The 24,312-nt window shown below is 40.3% G+C and overlaps 1 protein-coding gene across 8 annotated transcripts in view; it reads right to left on the bottom strand.

The window, feature by feature from the left end:
- Nucleotides 1–9,626: 9,626 nt before the first annotated feature.
- The window catches only part of CD1D (CD1d molecule), a 38,011-nt gene continuing 23,325 nt past the window's right edge, over nt 9,627–24,312 (bottom strand). For 2 of the 8 annotated variants that reach the window (XM_045547008.1, XM_045547010.1), the window contains 6 exons: nt 13,448–13,823; nt 12,948–13,241; nt 12,350–12,628; nt 11,564–11,842; nt 10,713–10,821; nt 9,627–10,614 (listed from right to left, as the gene is read on the bottom strand). In XM_045547008.1, the coding sequence (XP_045402964.1) occupies nt 10,515–10,614; nt 10,713–10,821; nt 11,564–11,842; nt 12,350–12,628; nt 12,948–13,241; nt 13,448–13,508 (1,122 nt within the window). In that variant the 5' untranslated portion in view covers nt 13,509–13,823 and the 3' untranslated portion in view covers nt 9,627–10,514. The other 6 variants (XM_045547011.1, XM_045547014.1, XM_045547009.1 and 3 more) reach the window with 6 other exon arrangements.

Raw genomic sequence — 24,312 nt, 5'->3', positions numbered from 1 at the left:
TCACTTACATATAAGTGTGGTCCTGTGAATGCTTCTTATCAACATAGCAGCAGAAGGATTGTGTTGGTTGTGTCTTACTTCTGATAATTCACCTAAAGAGTGGGGAAAGGGGAGGTGTCCTTTTTCCTTCCTCCATCCTGCTACCTAGACACTATTGTGATAGATAAAACTTTAGCATTCATATTGAGGCATAAGAGTAGGTAACAGAGCAATGAGCTTTAAGAAGCCTGGGTCCCTATTAAGCTCAGGGAGCTAGCCTTTAGTGCCTACCTGTGGACTTTTATTAGGTGAGAGACAGAGAAATAAACTTGTACTTCTTTTAAGCACCGTCATTTGGGTTGTTTTTGCTTTAAGCAACTGCACTTAGTCCTAATTAATGCTTATTTCCTGTTTTTTTGCCACTACAAAGTACATACATACCTACATACATGCATAAAGAGCTGCAGTAATCATCCTTGTGCATACATCCTCAAATTTTCATACTTTTGCTTTAATAAAATTTGTTCCCGAGAGTAGAATTTCTGAGTTGAGGGGTTCATGAATTTTTCATGTAAAGAGATTTTGGCAAACAGCTTTCCTGGCTGTTAAAAAATCATACATTATCTTCTTTCATTGTTACCAATTTGGTAAGTTAGAATGGATATCTCATTATTACTTTAATTTGCATTTTCATGACTACTAATGAGGATGGTTATCTTTCTTCTGTTTATGAACCATTTTGGATTTTCTTTTCATGAGTTATCTCAGTCTTTGTTCATTTATTGTTTGAGTGTTGAACTTTTTCTTATAAATTTGTAAGAGATTGTGCTCATTATTAATATTAACTGTCATTTGTAATATAGATATTTCCCCAATCTACAGTTGGTTTATGCCATGTAGCGCCATAAAAACTTTTTATTTTTTAATATATGTACATTTTATTTTATAGTTTCTGAGTTCCTATTTTGAGTTTTTAAAAGTTCAAAACCTCCATATCTTTAATACATCTAGAATTTCTTTATAGTTATCCTATGAGGCAGAGTTCCAATTACTTCTCTTTCCTAGGCTGGGCAAGGTGGCTCATACCTGTAATCCTAGCACTCTGGTAGACCAAGGTAGGAGGATCGCTTGAGCTCAGGAGTTCGAGACCAGCCTAAGCAAGAGTGAGACTCCGTCTCTACTAAAATAGAAAAATTAGCCAGGCACTATGGTGGCATGTGCCTGTAGTCCCAGCTTCTCAGGAGGCTGAGGCAGGACGATCACTTGAGCCCCAGAGTTGGAGGTTACAGTGAGCTACAATGACACCACTGCACTTTACCCAGGGCAACAGATGAGTGAGACTCCAACAAAAAAAGGAAACTTTTTTTTTCCTAGATGGATAGCCAGTCCATTCATTAATTATTCTTTGCAGTGATATGAAATAACATCTGATACATAATTTCTATATATAGTGAGATCTATTTCTTAGCTTTCTATTCTACTCCTCTACTCTTCTATTAATAAATTTTGGTTTTATTACCATGATATTTTGATGATATTGGCTCTGGGTTTTAACATCCCTACTATTATATTTTTTTCATATTTGGGGGCCATTTTAATATAACTTAGAATTGTATTTAATTTATAAATTTAATTATATTAAATGTTCTAAACCAAGAATAGAGTATGTCTCAATTAATTCACTACATGTCTATTGTCTTTCAGATGACTCTGTAGTTTTTTTCATATGAGTCTATACCATTCTTGTGAAATACATTCCTAAGTGTTTTAAATTTTTGTTGCTTTTTGAATGGACTATTTATTCCCATTTGCATTTCTACTTGGTTATTGCTAACAGGAAAAATAGCTTTGATTTTCATATGTTTATCTTTTCTATCTGATGAAATTCCCTTATAAATTCTAGTATTTCTTTGATTTTTCAAATAGAGTTGGAGTTTTCTAGGTATACAGTCATATCACCAGTGAAAAGAGCCAAGTTTATCTATGTTTTTCCCATGTGTGGGGGACATGTGGGTCCCTTAGTCTTAGCAGCTGGCTCTCCAGCCCCGTGGCAGGGTGCTTTTGCCTGGCTCCCCAAGGGCTGCAAAGTCAGTAGGATATTTCAACTGTCACATTTCTGAACTAGCTCACCTGGCCTAGGATTAAACCACTAAAATTACAACCACTCTGTCGGGTTTCCCTTGATCATGGTGGTAAGAAACCAACTCCACTTCCTGCCTCTCCTTTAGGAGCTTCAGTTTTTTCAAAGTATGTAACACAGTGCAAAACATGCCATTCTGAACTCACCAAAAACTGTTTCCTGTGAATCAGACTCACATTTATGAGTTGAAATTTCTCCAGGCCAGTGCCCTTCTCTCACCAAGAAGCTGATGTTGCTGTTGTTACTGTTGTTATTATTGTTGAACTGTAGAGTCTGAGATACAAGCCATACATGTAACTTTCCACTTTCTTCCATTTCTAGTTATTTTTCTGGAACTAACAATTTAATCTTCTCAGAAAATTCTAACAAGGCTGCTTTTACCCTCTGTTTCTTTCATCTGTCAACTACTGTATGTCTTCTTATGGGCCATAAATCATTCTGCAGTCATCTTGTAAACTGAGCTTATTATAGCCCACATAAATTTCAGAAGTCAGTATTAAATTATAAGTCCATCTCAAGACTTCAAATAAATTTTCCCATACAATCACAGCAATTATCTCAAAATGCATTGCTCCAATACTAGGGGTTATGATCTATTCAAACCAAACAAAATGAAAATCATAAATTCCTATGGCTCATTGGGTTAACAGTCAGTCTCCAAAGTCCACTTAACCAAGAAATACATAAGAATCATGAACACTCATCACCAAGGCCCTCACTTGCCTCCTTCCCCACTGGCAGAAAGCAAAAGTGCTTGTATTTATTTCCTCCCCAAGAACAGAGAAAGGTAAAAGGGGACCCAAGAGCTTCCGGTGACCCAGTCTAAAGTCAGTGAATCCATTGTATTAGTACAGTATCAACTGCTGCAGAGAAACCAAAGAGAGAAAATTGAATTTTTTTCCAAAATACATTTATTTAAATATTTTTTAAAATACACAATTTTTATGAGATTCCATTGGTCCTTTAGCAGCTTCTAAGGAATACTTTGCTTTGTTTTTCTTTATTTGCCTTATTCTTTTCTGCCTCTTGTTTTCATCTGCAAATGGGATTATTTTTAGTTCTGCGGAACAGGTTTTTGGTAAAAGCTACTTGACTTTCTGTTTCGATTTAATGCCCTTTACTTATTGATTTGTACAGAATGTGTATCCATACAGCAATACTGAGTTAATTGTTGTTCGTCTTTATGTCTCCTAATCCACTACCCTACCACTACCCTCAGCTCTCTAACCACTAAAATATCTTTTCAGAAACGATGTTTCTAGTGTGTTTTTATTTCTGCCAAGCAGATCAAGAACATTGCAGATGTTTACCTGATGGTACAAAGACAAGCTACTAAAGAAGTATTAGCAGCACCAAATCTGATTTGATAAGAGACCCGTTATTGTTCTGAGTAGTAAGTGAGGCTAGAAAATGAAATACAGAGATGCACTCTGTCACCTTCATTCACCAAACATTTTAGGCATCAATCAATTCCCTCATCTCTAGGGGGACGGCAGGATTTCAGAGTGCTTGATACTGAATGCACAAATAAAATAGTGTCCACGGTGAGTTTACAGTGCAAAATGAGATTTTAAAAATACATGTAAATGAATAACTGAAATACATAATTAAAAAGTGGTGAATGGGAATTTTCCTTCTAGCCATAAAAGATTCACTGACATGGAACATTTCCCACAGCAAAAAACATGTAGAAACTTATCAAAATATATGAAGCAAATGTTTTCAGACATTGAGAAAAATGGACAGGGATGATTGTGATCCTGAGAACAGGAAAATAATCCACGAAAGCCTATAATTGTTTCCTGCCTTTCCACCTGGAGGCAATTTTCAAATCACATGACAGGGAGGGAGAACTCAAGCAGAGCATGGCGATCTCACTAAATTGAGGAAACAGATTGAAGTTAAGAGGGTCTCAGTTAACTGTGTAAAATTTCCACTGGTCTAACATACTTGCAATTGGTGTTCCAAATTCAAGAAGCTTAAAAAGCCCTAAGTATCACACACAAACACACACACCCACACATACACACACACAGACACCTAGGAGCATATTGAGATCAAATTGCTAAACAATAGTGATAAAAAGAAAATTTTAAAAGCAAGCGGGAGAAAAGAACACCTTACATATATGGGGAAAATAAGAATAAGCATAGACTTCTTGTCAATAAAATGCAAACCAAAAGACAGAAGAACATCTTTAAAGTGCTTAAAAAATTATCAAACAAGAATTCTATGTCTAGCAAATATCTTTCAAAAAGGAAGGAAAAATAAAAGCTATTTCAGAAAATAAAAACTGAATTTGTTGCTAGCAGATCCACATTATAAGAAATATAAAAGAAATTTCTTCTGGTTGAAGGAAAAAAATACTAGATGAAACCTTGGATCTACAAAAAAGAATGACTGAAGAGTGCTATAAATGGTAAATAAACCAGTAAATACTCAAGGTTTTTCTTATTCTTTAATTCACTTAAAAGATAACTGTTTAAAACAAAAACAGTGACCATGTGTTATAGTGTTAAATTCATACATAAAAGTAAAATGTATGATGACAATAAACAAAGAACAGGAGGGAGAAATGGAAAATACTGTTGCATGGTTCTTACAATATATGTGAAGCAATATAATATTTAAAGGTAGCCTGTGATACAGTTTTTTAAAAAATTGTGATGTGAACCCTAGAGCAACTACTTTTAAAAAAAGTTTTAAAGAGAGGTATAGCTAATAATCCACTCACGATAAAATAGAATCCTAAAATAAATAAATAAATAAAAATAAATACAATAAAATAAAATAGAATCCTAAAAAGGAAAAAGAACAGAAGGCACACATAGAAAACAAATGGCAAGATAGTGGACTTAAATTGTATCAAAAATCACATTACATTAAGTTTAAATTTAATATATTACATGTAAATAGTCAAAACACTCTAATTAAAAGGCAGAGATTGTCATACAGAATAAAAAACACAAAACAACTATGCTGTCTGCACAAAATAACACATATAGGTTAAAAGTAGAAGATGGAAAAAGATATACTAAGCAAATGCTAATATTAAAAAAGCAAGAGTGGCTATTTTAATATTAAACAAAATAGACTTCAGGATAAGGAATATCAGAGATAAAATGGGACATTTAATAATGATGAGTCAATTCATCAAGAAAACATAACCTTAAATGTGTATGCATCTAATAATATAACTTCAAAATATTAATATATGAAGCAAAAAACTGACAGACATGAAAAGGAAAATAGATAAATCCATATTTATAGTTGGAGATGTCAACTCCCCTATCTCAGTAAGTAATAAAGTAGGCAGAAAATTAGTAAGAACATAGAAGATTTGAAGAACAATATCAACTAACAACCTAATTGGCATTTATAGAGCAGCCCACCCAACAACAGCAGAATAGACATTCTTTTCAAGTACACATGGAATATTCACCAAGATAGATTACATATAGGCCATAAAACAAGTTTCAGTTGATTTTAAAAGACTGAGATAATACAGAATATGTGTGATTTCTGACCACAGGAGAATCAAAAGTTGATAACTAAAATATACATGAAAAATAGAAAAATATTTAGAAATTAAACAGTATATTTTTAAGTAACCCATGGGTTAAAAAATTAAACACACTATTCAACTTAGCAGTTTCATTCCTAGGTATTTACCCAAGACAAATAAAAACACATGTCCACAAAAAGACATATATAAATGTTCATAGCAGTCTTATTCCTGATAGCCCAAAAATATAAAATTTTCATGAACAGGTTAATCTATAAACTGTAGTATGTTCCTACAAGCAAATGCTACACAGTAACCAAAAGGAATGATTGACTGATATGCACAAAAATATGAATGAATCTGAAGAATATTGTGTTGAGTGAAAAACAAGCACAATTCCATCTTTATGCAATTTTCAAACTGTTGAAACAAAAAGAGACAGGAAATAGATCAGTGGTTGCCTGAGGCCAGGGGTTGGGGCATTGTTAACAAAGTAATTGGGGCCTTTGAGGAATTGCAAATTATCTACATCTTTTAGGAAGATCGGAAGGTAATTGCATGGGTGTATACATTAACTAATATTCATTGAACTATACACTTAAACTAGGAGCATTTTATGTATAAATTACACCTCAATTAAGTTTATTTTATTCAAAAAACGTGCTGAGCAACACTGATAAGATTTTATGAGGGGGTGCTCAAAAGAAAAATATATTAGTTCTTGATGGCTGAGAAGTTTTCATGGTAGGAGGGGTGTTGAAAGTGAATCTTGCAGAAGGGAAAGATATTAAGATGCAGGGGGGAGTACGTAAAAAAAATAGAGAAGAGTAGAATATCCATGGAAAAACAAGTGGAAGGCAGGTTGTCCCTGGAGCATGACAGTCACAGATGCCCGCCTGAGGGATCTGGCCTTGATCAGGAAGGCAATGGGGAGCACAGGAAGATTTGCGAAAGAAAATGGCAAGTGTGTTTAGGAAAACAAATACAGCAATGTGGTGTAGGACAGAGGAGAGAACGAAAAGGCTCCTCTCCTAAGGGAGAGGTAGAGAGAGCCTGAACACAAGTAAAAACAATTTGTTTCAGGTCCAAAAACCAGAGGGCAGGAGAGGGCGCACGGCGAGGATGTGGTGACCCCATACACCAGTCATATGTGGGAGGGGACTTTTAGTGAAGGGGGAAATCAGAATGGTATCTCAAAAGGGAAACAGCGTCCACCATTGGTTTTTGCTTTTCTTAAGTTTCATGGGCTCTCCATGAACATTAAAATGCAAGAGGTAAGGAGACTGTGGATGGCAACAGTCTCGAAGCCTGAGTCCCCAGGCTGTGCCAGGAAAGCACAGATGGAAAGGCCAGGTTAGCAGAGATGGGCACCTCTTCTGAAGACGGAGAGGGATGGAAAATCACTCTTGGAACCAGGAAGGAGGAAAGATAAAAAGTTGTTACTAGATAATCTCAGTTTTCACAAGAAAATATGAAGGATGGTTACCTACAGGATGACAACCAGGGTGGCAAAATGTGGAAGAACCCCCATAGGGATGATTCAGAAAAACCAGTAAAAGAAGAATATGAGTCTTGCCAAGACCAGCCAGAGGTAAATAAAAGAAGTTGAGGCGGGTAAAGCCTTTGCCATGGCAGGAACTGAGATGGAGGTGAGGGATGATAAGGAACACAGAAGATAATGGAAGATCAAAGGGACAAGAGAATCTGGGGAGCAGGAGGTGGAAGGATGTGTGTGGCCTGAGAATAGGTCCCAGGCCAAGGAGGAAGAAGAACCAGGTTGAACAAATGCACAGCACACACAGAAAAGAATCAATCAGCAGGAGGTTTTTCTGAGCCAGTCCGAGTTTACAACTGCCATCCTGGTTTGATTATTAAGAGCACCCCTCTCACTTATACACAGGCCCTGAGCAACAGAGGCCCCGGGGAAGGAGAGGAGCAGAGGCATTACAAGTGGGGCAGGTAACAACTTCTGAGGATGGTGTTGTCAAAGAACACCAAATCCAAGCTCTTGGAGGAAGAGCTACACCACAGAGCAAAAACAAATTCAAGTAAGAGCTTTGGAAAATTCACAGATTCCCATGTATAGTGAAGTAGGCACGTGTATCCACCTGAGTCCAATCAGGAAATAGAAACCCCACAGTGAGTTAAATGGAGGAAGTTTAATAGAATTTTTAAACATAATGAGAAAAATAACTATAAGATATAAGAAAATTCTTCATGGAACCCTAGGGCTGAAGGAGAATACCCAAAGAAGGACAACTTGGAAGGGTGACCCCTCCCCAAGGCTGGGGTGCAGCCCTCATTGGAGAAGGTATAGTTCAGTCCCTTGGGTAGCAGAGAACTTCACAGGTTTGTCCAGGCCAGAGCTGGTCTACAGTAGCTGGACAAGCTGGAAGCAACCCTCCTGACCTGAGCAGCAGGTTGCAAAGGAAGTACAGCTTGGTGGAAACCTCCAGGCAGCAGGTGGCTTAAGCACAGGTGGTATGAGCGTCTGAAGAGGAAATGGGGCACTGGTTTCTATATCAAGAAGGCCATGGGAGAGTTACCACACTGAGGCTGCAAGGTCACAGAGTGTCCATGGGCTTCTGGGCACATGGCAGCACCACATAGGATGTGCTCACACCGCAGTAGCTGAAAGCTGCGGGAGCGTCCCTTCCCCCTGCTGTGTTCCTCCAGGGCCCTTTACTGAAAAAGCTGAACATTATGCTGACTTTAAAGGAGAAATAGCAAAGGAATTCTGTTCATTATCACTGATCCTATAATGAAGGATGAATTTGGAGCACAGTAGCAATAAAGTGACAATCAGCACAGCGCTCAGTAAGGAACATGAGATTCATAAAGGGAGTATTCACATGTTCTAAAATGAATTCTCAGGATTTTCTGAGATGTTTTAAACTTGGTATTTGAAGGAAGAAGACAGAATTTCATGGAGAGATAAGACTTTATTTCTAAAATAAAGTTGCTTCAAGATGAATCAGAGCTACTAAAATTCACACAGAAGCATTTTCAAACAAACATCAGTAGGGACACTTTAACACACATGCTCTAAGAACGCAGGTCAACCGGGCTGGTTCACAAACCTGGCACTGCTTGAGAAAGCGAAGCTCCATAGCATCACTTGAGGGAAGTGTGGTACCAAAAACAGTAATGGGCTGCACATTTTTTAAGGCATTGCAGCTTGCCACACATTTTACACACTTTATCCCACGGCAACTCTGAGATCATCAAAACAGACATTATCACCCCTATTTGGCACAGGAAGAAACTGAGTTGGGGGCTAGAGTGCCGGTCTCCTGATCCAGTGTACCTGCGGTTCCACCTCACTACCTCTCTTTTTCAAAGCCATGCTTCAAATCCCCCTTCCTCCAGGAAGCCTTCCCTTAATAACCCCAGGCCACTCTCCTTTTCACTTAGCACTCTGAAGAATTCCTTGTATAACATTACACAATGTCTGGGAACAGAGATTCTCTAACTTTAGCTGAGCAACAATATCAGCAGAGGGCTTGATTACTGGGCCCCACTCCCAGGGTTTCTCACTCGGTGGTTCGGGGGGAGGCCCATAATTTGCATTTCTACCAAGTTCCCAGGTGTTGCTGAGGCTGTTGATCAGGTGACTACAATTGGGAACCACTGATTTAGAAGCTAGGAGGATCTTCACCCCTGCCCTAGGTTCAGACCTGCAAGTCCAGTATAGATAATGCCAAATGTTAATTTTTTTCAAGCAAAGACTTTCCAACAGTTAAATCTCACTTTTTCTGGATCTTCAGAGGCCCTGACTGCGATAGATTACTTCTCACCTTTTTTTTCAAAAGACAGGATCTTGCTCTGTCCCGCAGGCTGGAGTGCAGTGGCTGGATCATAGCTCACTATAACCTCAACTTCCTGGGCTCAAGTGATCTTCCTACCTCAGCCTCCCTAGTAGCATGAACAACAGGCACACACCACCACAACCAGCGGTTTGTTTGTTTGTTTTAGAGTCTTGCTATGTTGCCCAGGCTGGTCTCAAACTCCTGGTCTCAAGCAATCCTCCTGCCTTGGCCTCCCAAAGTGCTGGGATTACAGGGGTGAGCCACCACAGTGGGCCCATTGTCTCTTTCAAGAGCTGTAAGTAGGAGAGATTGCTGCTGCATTTGTTGTTTTGGGAAGGAGGAAAGAGATCACCTTCATGACTGTTTTCTTCCAACTAAAAAGGGTGACTGACCATGTAAGAGAAATATTTGTACTCAGGTTTGCTTTTTTCAGCATAATACATGTACACTATCTTCTTTTAATAAAATTATACCGAGTAAAATCTTGAGACACCTCTGTTTCTTACAACCTAATTTTCTTTTAAAGAGAAAATGTCCTTCTTCAGTTGTAAATCCAAATTCACAACAGAAATTATGTCCAAAAGCTCAATATGTCATTCAGGGCAAACTTTTTTAAAAAAGAGACATGAATTGGTAGCTCCTGGATTGTCATCAGCCAGCAGGTATGTATTTGGGGTTTCTCACAGAGTATTTTGTCAAATCTTGAGTCAACGTATTAAAATCAGGAATGTTCACATAAAAATCCAGATTTCCAGTTTTCTTAAAAAAGTATAGGTTACAGCCAAGCCAGAGCCTGACTTCATGCTTGACAACAGGCACCTGCAGCTGCTTCCTTTGGGCAAGACAGGTGTTTTCCAGTTCAGTGCAGATTCCCCCATGTGCACTTGTGCCCCCGTGCTTATCTGCTTGGCCCTGGTTGGTATCTGAGCCTGCACTTCTGTTTTTACAGAACCATCTGGGCATATAAACTTGTAGTCTAATGAAATAAATCTTAAATTCTTTTAGACAAATGTTAAGGCGGTGTGATGAGAGCTGCCTTACAACTGTTCTCTACTTCTTCAAGGTTCCTCTCCTTTCATCCTCAATTCCTGAGCAGACCAGAACTGAAGTCCTGGGACCCGAGGTCCTGAGTTCGAGAGAGCAGGTGTAGTGACGAAGTCACAGGATGTCTTGATAGGGAGCTGTGAGAGAATAGAAAGGGAAAGACCATTAAGGAATAGAGCAGCCAGGAATGGAGGGGAGAGAGGCGGAGGAAAGGACATGGAAAGCGGAGACTTACCAGTGCCTCTTAAGCCAGAGCCTCAAGCCTACAATGAGTGCAAGGAGGGACACCAGGCACACCAGCACTGCCAGGATGATCAAGCCCAGGGAGGCGTGGCTCCCACCTGCTTTGGGGGAACACGGGATGTCTCTCAGCACAGGGACCCTCCCCATATCAAGGCCCCTGGTCCAAGTACATGTGAGGGTACCAGGTACTTCTTATTTCCTCCTTCACCTAAAGCACCTCTTTCTGTCCCTCATAAGTTTAGATTTCTCATCTTTTCTTAAGGTCTGGGCATCCCTATTCGGTTCGCTTCAGCATTTGCTAGTAGAGCATAGAGGGGAAGGACACGCCTGAGTCTAAAATCAGCTCTTCTACTTTCTACACGACACTGGACAGTTAACCTTTCTCAGTCTCAATTTCCTCATCTACAAAATGAGAATAGCAGTACTTGCTTCAAAGGCAAGTTCTGAGGATGAGATGAAATACTGTATGCGGAGTCAGCAACCCCCACACAGGAAGCACTCAGCAAACCACAGCTCTCTTTCTCAACCTGCCTTTCTAAACTCCCTGGACCCCTCTCTGCTGGGGAATAAATCCTCCTGGGATTTCTTATTTGCCACCTGCTTCTGGATCTCTGAGTTTTTAGTCTTGTTTCTTCTTGTATATAGGACATTTTATCTCAATCCTTTTTGAGTTTCAGGTCTTTATTTCCCTCCTTCCTGTATCTGGAATCCCCTCCTTCCATCCCTCCCCTCTCTGAAATTCCTCTATGCTGGGTGAATCCAGCCCATCCTTCCCCAGTGCCTGCCTCTCTGCCTGAGGACCACCTCCTCCCATGTCCAGCCTGGGACCCAGCCCTTTCTCACCCCAGTGGAGGATGATGTCCTGGCCCTCTAGACTGCTGTGCTTCACCCGACAAGACAGGCCAGCCGCCTCCCCAGCTGCCACATCCAGGGTCGCTCGGAGATACCATGTCCAGTCAGCGTTGGGCAGGAGGTCACTGTGCTGAGTGCCCGGCTGCTCCTGCTCACCCTGCATCCACCTCACCCACACGGGCTTTGGGTAGAATCCTGAGACGTGGCACACCAGCAGCAGATGGCCAGGCCCGGGACTAGGGCCACTGGACAGCCAGGCCTCGGGCTTCACTGTATCCAACAGGAAATGGGGCATCTTAGAGTGAAGACTCTGCATTAGAGGTTCCAGGCCTCATATCAGGCTCACATTCCCCACATGCCTACTTCTGGAAATGAAGTCTCTCATAACTTCAACCCATTTGTTTCATCTTCTCCAGAACCTTCCCTAGTACTCATTCCCCTTCTCTGATCCCAGCCTCCCATAAACGTCCCTCCTCTGCACTCCTAGAACACCCTTTGTTCAACTGCAACAGGTAGCACGTTTCTAACATTGCTTTAGTTGTTATTCTGTCTTCTCATCCTCCCCCTCAAACAAGGATGCTACCTGCCCAACTCAGCTTTGGCCCCCAGTGTTTACATAATTCAGTTCATGGAACCCAATAAGTGCCCAGTTGATGTCTGTGGAATGATAAATCCCCTCACACCTTATCCAGCCCCTCCTGGGCCTTTCCCTTCTTTGGATGCTCAAAGGCACGAGAACCCTGGAGTGGGGGCCAGTGGTGAGGAAGGCAGGCTGACCTTGCTTCTCAAGCTCTGACTTCCCGGCCTCAAGGAGGCCAGTGACAAGCTGGGGGCAGGTGTCATTGAGAAGCCACTGCACTGTTTCCCTGGTGCCTTGGTCATGGTTGAGCACTCCGACAGCCACATTTATCCAAACTGGGGCCTCTGGGGCTGGCTCCCAAGAAGTTCCTTGGAAATTCAAGATATCCTTTCCTTCATGTGCTATGTGGAAGAAGTTTGTTGAGGTGTTCCCAGGGTGCACCTCACAGCCAGCAGACAGTTGGAGCTCAATGGGATCTGTGGAGAGGAACGGATAGAGATCAGAGAAGCGTTTAAAAGACTGGACAGGATGAAAGAGAGGAAATTGATGTGAGGGTTATAATGGAGACCCCAGAGTTCAGGGAAGTGAGAGTGGGTGACTAGTGACCTGGAGCAGGCAAGAATAAGGGGCATTGTGAGAAGTCAGAGACTGCGACATCCCCAGGCAGAAGTGAAAATCAGAAGAGGGTGGACAGGACAGAGAATCCTGTCAGGTGGGGCCGCTGCCTCCCAGTTGGGCTTCCGTGTCCATTCTCTCCCCTTGGATACCTGCCCAGGATCCCATCCCTGAGCTCACAGGCTAAGCGCAGCATCTTGACGAATTCCTGTACGTCCCTGGTGAAGCTGGTTCGGTAAACTCGGAAGGTATGCTGCAGCATGTCCCACTGCTGGTCGCTGAATTTGCCCCGGGACCACGGCTTCAGGAAGCGGATGGTGTCCGAGTCATTGCTCCAAGTGTGGGTCTGCAGCTCCCCCAGCCACGCCAAGCCGTCCGTGCGCGTCCAGCTGCTGTTGGCGAAGGACGAGATCTGGAGGCAGCGGAAGGGGAAATGCCTCTGCGGGACTGGGAGAGAAGGAAGATTGGAGGCGCCTAGCAAGTGGCCGGGAGAGCAGACAGCACACGGAGAAGGGAGGAAAAAAGAAACAACAGCAGCTGAGCTTGGAAGGAGGGGTGGCGTCTCCGAGCTCTGAGCCGCGCTCCCTCTCCCCGGGGCTCGAGCGGGGGGCCCAGGCTGTCTAACTGGGCTCCCTCTCTCAACCCGCCCGACGCGTGCCCGAAGCCCTCCTTCCACTCACCTTCAGGACTTCCCCAAACCCGGAGGAGCGCCCAGAGCGGCAGAAGCAGCAGGGACCTCATGTCGCTGAAGGGGAACCTCCGCGCTCCTCTCCCCGCCTCTACTGGCGAGGTTGCCGGCCTGTCCCCAAGCCCAGACGCAGGCAACGCTCTTACTCCGAATAACCGGCGGTTGGCTGCTTCTGCCAGAGGGTCTTCGGATGTTAACTCTTCACACTGCGAGGAGGTTGGGGTCCAAAGAGTCCTGACGCCACCGCTCACCTCAGTACGTTCCACACCAGCTTGTCTCAATCTCCTGTTTCAATGCAGAGTTTGGGACACCGTGTGGGGAAGTTGTAAAAGCTGGGCAGAAAGTTGTGTCTGTGTTATAACTCCGACCTTGTTGAAAATGTAAAGAGGAAAAGAAAAGGAAAGTCCTTGCTTTAACAGTGGATATCTCTAGGTGGAAAGGCTTTGTGTGATCTTAACTTCCTTTACACTTTTATGTCTTTTAAAATTTCTACAAGCGAAAGTATCACATTTCTAACAAAGTAAAAACATGAAAATTTTCTCAGTTGTACATTGAGAGGATTGGACCAGTTTGGTTAAGATTCTTTACAACCTTCACATCCCAGGATTCTTCCATCTCACTGTTCCCGGCCTCACATTTAACCTGTGTCCTAGTCCTTGCTCTCCCTTCCCCCGCCTCTTCTCTGTCTTCTCTGACTCCTTTCTGGCAGGAGTGTCCCTGGATCCTACTCTTCCTCCTCTCTCCCTCCTGCCTGGCCTCTGCCTGCTCACCTTCTCCTCTGGCTTCTCACTCATTCACTCTCCAAATATGAGCCTCTGTTTTCAGAACAAAAGTAAGAAAGATAGCAGTGTGTATCTGTGTACCTGGACAGCTAGCTCCCCACTTCTCACACTAAAACTAAGAAAAAGTGACAGAAATGGTGGTTCAGAACCTTAGATCACCTTGAGGAAAGTCCCCCTCTTTGCAAAGTCAGAACCTGAGCAGCATTCTGACACCTCCCTCTCCCTCACTCCTTTTATACAATCCATCTCTATTTTACTTCTTTTACCTCATCTCTACATTAACCCCTTTGCCACCACCCTAACCTTTTGCCTGATCTCCCAAAGTAGCATTCTTGAGACAGAGAACAAAATCTTTGGCACAGCCTACAAGATTATGCACAATTTAGCCCTGGTCTACCTTTAAGCCTGACCTGGCACCCGGGTCTCACTGTCTCTGTACTTTAGCTTTGCTGACATGCTTTCAGTTTCTCTAACATGCAAAGCCTTTTCCTGCCCAAGGTCTCTGCTCAAACAGTTCCCTTTCTGAGGAAAGCTCTTGGCCCTCTCCTCACCTCACCCCCTCCCAGTGCCTAGTTATTTCCACTCAGATCTCAATTCAAAGATCGCTTTCTCAGGGGAGTCTTAGACCTCCCAAACTGTGTGAGCAAAGGCAAGAGAACTAGGTCAGGCCCCACTGCCACTCCTTGTACACTAGCTAGCCTTGAGAACATTTCCTCCCAGCACATATCAGAATTCTAATTATAGAAAAGGTTATATGTCTGTCTCCCTCTGTGTTCTCTTTTCAGTCCATTGGAGAGATGCCAGAATGCAGAGATCATGCCTCCTTTCTCTGATTCCTCCCATTCTGCCAAGATTAATGCTTCCCTCTCCTGCACCCCATTGTAATAAGAGCCCTAGAGAGAATAGGCTTCTGCCTCTCACTCTAGGCTGGGGCCTTGGAGACAGCACTAACCCATCTTTATCTTATTATGCTTCATGTTGACCCAAAACAGCTTAAAATAACATAACTTGCTTTTATAACAAAGAAGGGGTTGTTATGAAATTGATTAAATTAGGATAAAAATTTACACAGATAATGGATAGGAGGGAAGCTATGAGGATGGAAGAAAAAGAAAAATGGTTATATGAATCATGGTGCAATATCTAACTTTGCATTCTTCAAATTTCTAAGCTCCCTTTAAAAACTTGAACAGTTTTATTTAGTTTATCTGTATCTTAAAATTTTCAAGTGTTAACATTCTTATAAACTTAAAGACAAGAAGCTGTTTTTCACTTCTGTTTTTGTTTTTGTTTTAAATCAAAAGAAGCCAGGCAGTATAACTTTCAAAAGTTAGGGTTATGTGGAGTTATACAAATATTTTTTCTAAACATCAGTTGATCCAGATATTTTTTGGCTATTACAACTTCCACCAGTTTCTTCTGGGAAAAGAACCTTTGAATCCTTAAATGTTTTGCAGTTTGTTGCCTAGAAAGACTCTTTCATAGCAAGACTAACTCAGAATACCAGGGCACAGAGATATGGTGATTTACTCAAGTGCCTTAAAATAAGCCCCTGGTGAATAGTACATGATCTCACTTATATGGGAATCTAAAATAGTCAAATTCATGGAAGTAGACAGTAGACTGTGGTTGACAGGAGCTAGGGGAAAGGATTAAATGAAATGTTGGTCAAAGGATACCAGTTTCGGTTATGCAAGATGAATTAATTCTGGAGATCTAATGTATAGTATGATGAAGATAGTTAACAATACTGTATCATATAATTTGCTAAAAAGATAAATTTCAAATCTTCTCACCACACACAAACACATGCATGCACAAACTAGTAACTATGTAGAGGTAATGGATATGTTAATTAACTTGATTATGTGGTGATCATTTTACAACTGTTAAAAGAAAACCTTTAGATGAATTAAATTTAGCAAAGTTTATTTGAGCAAAGAAACAATTCATGAATTGTGCAGACTCTGAACCAGTAAAGGTTTAGAGAGGTCTGCCAAACAACATGGACAGGTAGTATTTGTAGACAAGAAAAGGAGGTGACATACAGAAATAGCCCAACTGGTTAAAGCTTTGTACTGACCTTATTTCAACATGTTTGAGCAGTTTGCAGACTGTGGTTGGCTGAAAGCTTGGCTGCTATGATTGGCCAAGACTCAGTTACTTGTTACAAGAATATACTCTCAAGTTTGGTTGCAGTTTTTTTTTTTTTTAGCATACTGTTTGCACACTAAGTTAGGTTACATTTCATTATTACAGATGTAGCTTTATTTAATTTAATTTAACAGAATGCATACAGATGTTAAAATATCAAATTGTATGCCTTAAATATATAAAAGTCTTATGTGTTGATGATATCTCAATTAAGCTATTAAAAAAAAATGCCCATGGTGGGAGCAGAAATCAGTACATGGTACTTTCTACTTTTCCCAGGGACTGCCTTTGATCCATGCACATAGATTAATCATTTCTTTTACTTCTAGAGTATTTTTAGGTTCCAAAGTGCTTTCACGTATACCATTTTGTTTAATCCCCACAACAACTATGAGAGATAGAGATTACTATTCTTAATTTGTAAATGAGGAAACCAAATCAGAGGACATGTGACTTTCCAAAGCAACACATAGTAATGACTTAGAGATAGAACTAGGATTTTGATCTTCTAACTCCCAGCCCAGCACACTTCCTTTTCTCACAGCTGCATGCTGAGGTTCCATGTCATGCTCTGAGGAGGAGGTTAAGTGATATGACCAGTGTGGTTTCTTCTCTTTTGGGATTCTATAATTCTAGATCACTCTTCTGGAGAAGAGTGTAAGAATTCCTCAGATGGGAAGAAGGTAGGACCAGAATCAAAGAATTACAAATGATTTGACAGAAAATAGCTAGAAATATTATTCATCATGGAACAGTTAAGGTATAAGAAGCCCAAGTATCATGAGGATAGTGTGATTATTGTTTTTTCCTTTTACCAGTGAGAAAAATAATGGGTGCCACCTTCTTATGCCAATTAGCCATCTGGCATCAAAGTCTCCCCTGTCTCTCAGGATTGTATTCTGGTTGGTTCTGATTGCCAGGTACTGATTTGCTTAGTTATCTCTTTACTCCTACAATTACTTTTTGGTTTCCTTTTTACTCCTAGCATTACTGTTCAGTTAGCTGGCTTGATTTAAGTTTCTGAAATAAAACTTTCCCATTGATCTCCAAAGTACTTTTTGTTTGCTTTTACTGATTTATGTGAATCATACACATGTATCACTAACTAAAAATAACTGCCTCATTTATTTTGCTCCTTTATTTTCTTTTATTCTTTTTTTTTATTTCAGCATATTATGGGGCTACAAGAGTTTAGGTTACGTATATTGCCCTTGCGCCCTCCTCCCCCCCTAATCAGAGCTTCAAGCGTGTCCATCTCCTAGATGGTGCTCATCGCACTCCCTATGTATGTATACACCCATCCCCTTTCCCTGACATCTGCCTGACACCCGATTAATGTTATTCCTAAATGTGCTCTTAGGTGATGATCAGTGAAACCAATTTGATGGTAAGTACATGATTGGTGCTTATTTTCCATTCTTGGGATACTTCACTTAGTAGAACGGGTTCCAGCTCTGTCCAGGAAAATACAAGAGGTGCTACATCACCATTGTTTCTTACAGCTGAGTAGTACTCCTGCCTCTGATCTCACTGAATACTATTCCCCAATGCCTACAACCCTGACTAAAGCATTATAATTACTCAATAAGCATTTGTTAAACAAATAAATTTGCAAGCATATTTCCTATGTCTGCAACTATTCTAAGTGCTTTATACCCATTTTCTTATTTAGTCTTGGTAAAGACCCTACAAAGTAACTTTGGCTTTGTTCACTGCTGTCTCCAGCACCTAGAACAGTTCCTGGGACACCTTACACACTCAATAAATACTTTTTGAAAGAATGAAGGTAGGTAATATTAATCCATATTTTATTGCTGAAAAAATTAAGTATAGAGATTTCTAATAACTTTTCAACAGCTGGTAAATATTGACCCTACAATTATAACTCATGAATCTTCATTGTTGAGTTTTGTGCACTACACTGCATATTTTTTGCATTGCACTGCATGTCTTCTCTCATATTGCTCCAGGGAACAAATGAATATACTGCCAGGGGTGCCTAAAATGGGAAAAGAAGGATAGAGTTAGGGATATCCAGGAACTTCAGCACTGAAGACACTTGGGAAAACAAGTGTGCATGTGTGTGTGTGTGTGTGTGTGTGTGTGTGTGTGCAAGAGAAAGAGAGAGAGAGAATATGCTGCATATAGATACAGTATTCAGGGTAACATGGCAACATTGAAAGCATAGCAAGCATTGGTGGAGAAAATAGAAGGCTAGGGGACTGAGAACACTCTGGACATACTCTTTATATGTTCTATGGTTAAAGAAAAATTGTGCGCTGTATGCTAAGGTCATATAGCAGAGTGAAATAATCTAAAGTTGGATCGAAAGATTCCTGCACCACTTCTGCAGAAGTGGATGGAGACCTGCTATGCATAGGAAATTAAAATATGCACTATGTATATCAAATAGCAAACCAATCTAGATCTGACCTAGCAACTCCACTCTTCTGAATTTATTTATTTATTTATTTATTTTATTTTTTTTATTTCAGCTCATCATGGGGGTACATAAGTTTAGGTCATATACATTGTCCATGTCCCGCCCATCCCCCCGAGTCAGAGTCCCAAGCGCGTCCGTTCTCATTCTCCAGACAGTGCGCCTGGCACTCATCATGTAGTCATACCTCCATCCCCTACCCGCCCACACCTCCCCGGGTCTGCACCTTCAAGCATGACCATTCCCCAGAGGGTGTGCAACGCACTCGTCATGTAGGCATACACCCATCCCCTCCCCCCACCCCCCATCCCACTCTGATATCCAATTGGTATCCTTCCCTGATGTACATTTAGGTGATGATCAGGGAAACCAGTTTTCTGGTGAGTACATGTGATGCTTGTTGTTCCATTCTTTGGATACTTCACTTAGTATAATGGGTTCCAGCTCTCTCCAGGAGAACCAAAGAGATGTCGTATCATCATTATTTCTTATAGCTGAGTAGTACTCCATGGTATACATATACCACAGTTTACTAATCCATTCGTGGATTGATGGGCACTTGGATTGTTTCCACATCTTTGCGATTGTGAATTGTGCTGCTATAAACATTTGGGTACAGGTGTCTTTGTTAAAGAATGACTTTTGTTCTTCTGGGTATATGCCCAATAATGGGATTGCTGGATCAAATGGTAGGTCTACTTGAATCCGTTTAGGGTATCTCCATATTGCTTTCCATAGGGGTTGCACTAGTTTGCATTCCCACCAGCAGTGTATGAGTGTTCCTGTCTCTCCGCATCCACGCCAACATGTGTTGTTTTGGGATTTTTTGATAAAGGCCATTCTCACCGGAGTTAAGTGGTATCTCATTGTGGTTTTGATTTGCATTTCCCTGATGATTAGGGATGTTGAGCATTTTTTGATACATTTTTTGGCCATTCTTATGTCTTCTTTTGAAAAATTTCTATTCATGTCCTTTGCCCATTTTTTGATAGGATTGTTTGATTTTTTCTTGCTGATTTTCCTGAGTTCTAAATAGATTCTTGTTATCAGTCTTTTATCTGATGTGTAGTATGCGAAAAATTTTTCCCATTCTGTAGGCTGTCTGTTTATTTTCATGACTGTTTCTTTGGCTGTGCAGAAGCTTCTTAATTTAATCAGGTCCCAGTCATTTATTTTTGTTGTTGCTGCGATTGTCTTAGGGGTTTTCTTCATAAATTCTTTGCCTAGATCAATGTCTGTAAGAGTATTTCCTATATTTTCTTCTAGAATTCTAATCGTTTCCCATTTAAGGTTTAAATCTGTTATCTACCGTGATTTGATTTTTGTGAGAGGTGAAATCTGTGGGTCCTGTTTCAGTCTTCTACATGTGGCTATCCAGGTTTCCCAGCACCATTTATTGAATAGGGACTCTTGCCCCCAGAGTATGTTTCTGTCTATTTTGTCAAAGATTAGATGGTTATATGAGGATGGTTTCATATTTGGGATTTCTGTTCTGTTCCACTGGTCTGTGTCCCTGCCCTTGTGCCAAACCCAAGCAGTTTTAAGAACCACAGCTTTGTAGTATAGTTTGAAGTCTGGCAAATCAATACCTCCCATTTTGTTTTTATTACTTAAGATTGCTTTTGCTATACGGGGTCTTCTCTGATTCCATACAAAGTGTATAATTATTTTTTCTAAATCTGTGAAAAATGATGTTGGTAATTTAATAGGAATTGCATTGAATCTATAGATTACTTTGGGTAGTATAGACATTTTAACGATGTTAATTCTTCCAATCCATGAGCATGGTATGGATTTCCACTTATTTACGTGTTCTGCAATTTCCTTCCTTAGCGTTTCATAGTTCTCTTTATAGAGGTCCTTTACCTCTTTAGTTAAATATATTCCTAGATATTTTATTTTCTTTGTTGCTATTTTGAAAGGTATTGAGTCCTTAATTTGGTTCTCTGATTGAATGGTATTGGCATATATGAATGCCTCTGATTTGTATGTATTGACTTTGTAACCTGAGACATTACTGAATTCGTTAATTAATTCCAGGAGTCTCTTGGTTGAGTCCTTGGGGTTTTCCAGATACAACATCATGTCATCAGTGAAGAGTGAGAGGCTGATCAATTCTGTCCCTATTTGGACACCTTTGATTCTGCTCTCTTGTCTGATAGCTCTCGCAAGGACTTCCAATACTATGTTGAAAAGTAATGGGGACAGTGGGCAGACTTGTCTGGTTGCAGTACTGAGTGGGAATGCTTTCAATTTTTCCCCATTCAGTATGATGTTGGCTGTGAGTTTGTCATATATGGCTTGTATTATTTTTAGGTAGGTCCCATTTATGCCTATATTGTTAAGTGTTTTTATCATAAAAGGGTGTTGAATTTTGTCAAATGCTTTTTCTGCATCTATTGAGAGGATCATATGGTCTTTATTTTTGCTTCTATTTAAGTGGTTAATTACATTTATAGATTTCCGTATGTTGAACCACCCCTGCATCTATGGGATGAAGCCTACTTGGTCGTGATGAATTATTTTTTTAATCAGCACTTGGATACGATTTACTAGGATTTTGTTGAGAATTTTTGCATCTACATTCATGAGAGAAATTGGTCTGTAGTTTTCTTTTTTTGTTGCATCCTTTCCTTGTTTTGGTATCAATGTTATATTGGCTTGGTAGAATGTGTTGGGGAGAATTCCATCCTTCTCAATATTGAAGAATAGTTTATGTAGGATGGGCACCAGTTCATCTTTGTATGTATGGTAAAATTCAGGTGTGAACCCATCTAGACCAGGGCTTTTCTTTTTGGGAAGGTTTTTTATTGCTGTTTCAATTTCAGTTCTTGATATTGGTCTATTCAGGAATTCTATTTCTTCCTGATTGAGCTTGGGAAGGCTGTGTGTTTCTAAAAATTTGTCCATTTCCTCCTCATTTTCCAATTTGTGTGCATAAAGATTTTTGTAATATTCAGAGATAATGTCATGTATCTCTGTGGCTTCGGTTGTGATTTCTCCTTTCATGTTCCTGATGGAAGTTATTAAAGATTTTTCTTTTCTGCTCTTGGTTAGTCTAGCCAGTGGTGTGTCTATTTTATTTATCTTTTCAAAGAACCAACTTTTGGTTTTATTAATTTCCCTTATAGTATTTTTGTTGTCTTCTTCATGTAATTTTGATTTGATCTTAATAATTTCTTGCCTTCTGCTGGGTTTGGGGTCAGTCTGTTCTTCTTTCTCCAGCTCTTTGAGTCTATTCATTAAGTTGTTGTAAGTTATCTGTCTTTTTGAAATAGGCATTTATGGAAATGAATTTTCCTCTCAGGACTGCTTTAGCTGCATCCCATAGATTTCGATAAGTTGTGTCACCTTTGTCATTTAATTCAAAGAATGTTTTGATTTCTGACTTAATTTCTTCCTTTACAAAATTGTTATTCAGGAGAAGGTTGTTTAGCTTCCATGACTTTGAGTAGGAATGAGAGTTCCTGTTAGGGTTCATTATTATTTTTATTCCATTGTGATCTGAGAAGATGCATGGTATGATTTCTATTTTTTTAATTTTTTTAAGACTTGCTTTATGACCTAAGATATGGCCAATCTTAGAGAATGTCCCGTGAGCTGATGAGAAGAATGTATATTCAGTGGATTTCGGGTAGAATGTCCTGTAGATGTCAGTCAGGCCCATTTGTTCTAGCATTCTGTTTAAGTCTACTATGTCTTTGCTTATTTTCTGCTTGGAGGATCTGTCCTGTGCTGTCAGTGGGCTGTTAAAGTCTCCAACTATTAAAGTGTTGTTGTCTATCATTTGGCTTAGATCTAGTAGGATTTGCTTTATGAATCTGGGTACGGCTAGATTGGGTGCATATATATTAAGTATGGTTATGTCTTCTTGTTGAATTGTGCCTTTCACCAGTATGTAGTAACCGTCTTTGTCTTTTATTACTTTTGTTGGTTTAAAGACTGAGTTATTCGAAATTAAAACTGCCACACCAGCTTTCTTTTGGCTACCATTTGCTTGAAATATCAAGTTCCATCCTTTTATTGTCAGTCTAAATGCATCTTTGCCAGTTAAGTGAGTTTCCTGAAGGCAGCAGATACTTGGTTTGTGTTTTTTTATCCATTGGCCCAGTCTATGTCTCTTGAGTGGGGAATTCAGGCCATTGACATTTAGTGAGAGAACTGATAATTGGGACAGATTTCTGTTTATCTTATTGGGTAGAACTTCATTGCTATGTTTTCTCTCTTGAGCCATTGTGGTGGCTAGAATTTGATCTTTAGCTCTTGGGTGGTTTTACATTCGTGGGTCTTTGTAGTGATGATCCGTGTGTAACTCTCTTTTGAGTACTTCTTGGAGGGGTGGTCTTGTCTTGGTGAATTCCCTGAGTCCTTGTTTATCTGAGAATGTCTTAATTTCTCCTTCATATAGAAAGCTTAGCTTAGCTGGGTACAAGATTCTAGGCTGGGCATTATTCTGTTTCAGAAGAGTGAGAATGGGGCCCCAACTTCTTCTTGCTTTTAAGGTTTCAGTTGAGAAATCTGGCGTAATTCTAATGGGTCTCCCTTTGTATGTTTCTTGTTTCTTTCTCCTTACAGCTTGAAGAAGGGTCTCTTTAGTGGATATTTTGGTCAGTCTGACGACTACGTGGCGTGGTATTTTCCTATTTGCTATGAATCTACCAGGGGTTCTTTGAGCTTCTTGAACCTGTATATCTAAAGTTTTAGCAAGGCCTGGGAAATTTTCTTCTATTATGTCTTCAAATAGTTTATCCAGTCCTTGCTTATTATCTTCTTCACCTTCAGGGATGCCTATAACTCTCACGTTAGGTTTCTTCACATAATCCCACATTTCTTGAAGACTCTGATCTTTTTTCTTATTTCTTTGCTCTGTCTCTGTGACTGTCTTATTTAATTGGAAAGAGTTATCTTCGATCTCTGAGATTCTGTCTTCTATTTGATCTACCCTGTTCTTGAGACTTTCCACTGTGTTTTGTAGCTCCCTGAATAAATCCCTCATTTCTAGGAGTTCAATTTGGTTTTTCTTCAATATGTCTATTTCTTTAGTCAATTTTTCTTCCAAATCCTGGAATTTTTTTGCGGTTTCTTTGCGTTGGATATCAATTTTTTCTTGTATATCATTCAGCTTATTTATAACCCAAGACTGAAATTCTTCTGGTAACATGTTGGTATTCTGAAACTGGCTTGTGCCAATTGGAGGAGAGTTGGTATTTCTCTTTGGGGGCGAAGTTTCCATTTGGTTTTTTGTGCTCCCTATATTTTTCCGCTTAGCCCTTCCCATCTGGCTCTATTGTTAGATCTTTTCTCACAGCTTTAGTCTAGTTAACAGCACGTCTTGTACTCTGTAGGCTGTGAAACAGTCTAGGTATGTTGCTTTCTTTGTCTAGAGGGGGAGACTGTTGTGTGTTGTTTAGAGTTTTTTTCTATCTCAGTTGGGGGACTGCTTCTGATGGGTCCACCCCCAGAGGGTTGGCTTGACCTAAG

The sequence above is a fragment of the Lemur catta genome, chromosome 3 (assembly GCF_020740605.2).
Source record: "Lemur catta isolate mLemCat1 chromosome 3, mLemCat1.pri, whole genome shotgun sequence".
NCBI lineage: Eukaryota > Metazoa > Chordata > Mammalia > Primates > Lemuridae > Lemur > Lemur catta.
The sequence above is the reverse complement of the archived record's forward strand: the minus strand, read 5'-3'. Positions and strand labels throughout refer to the sequence as shown.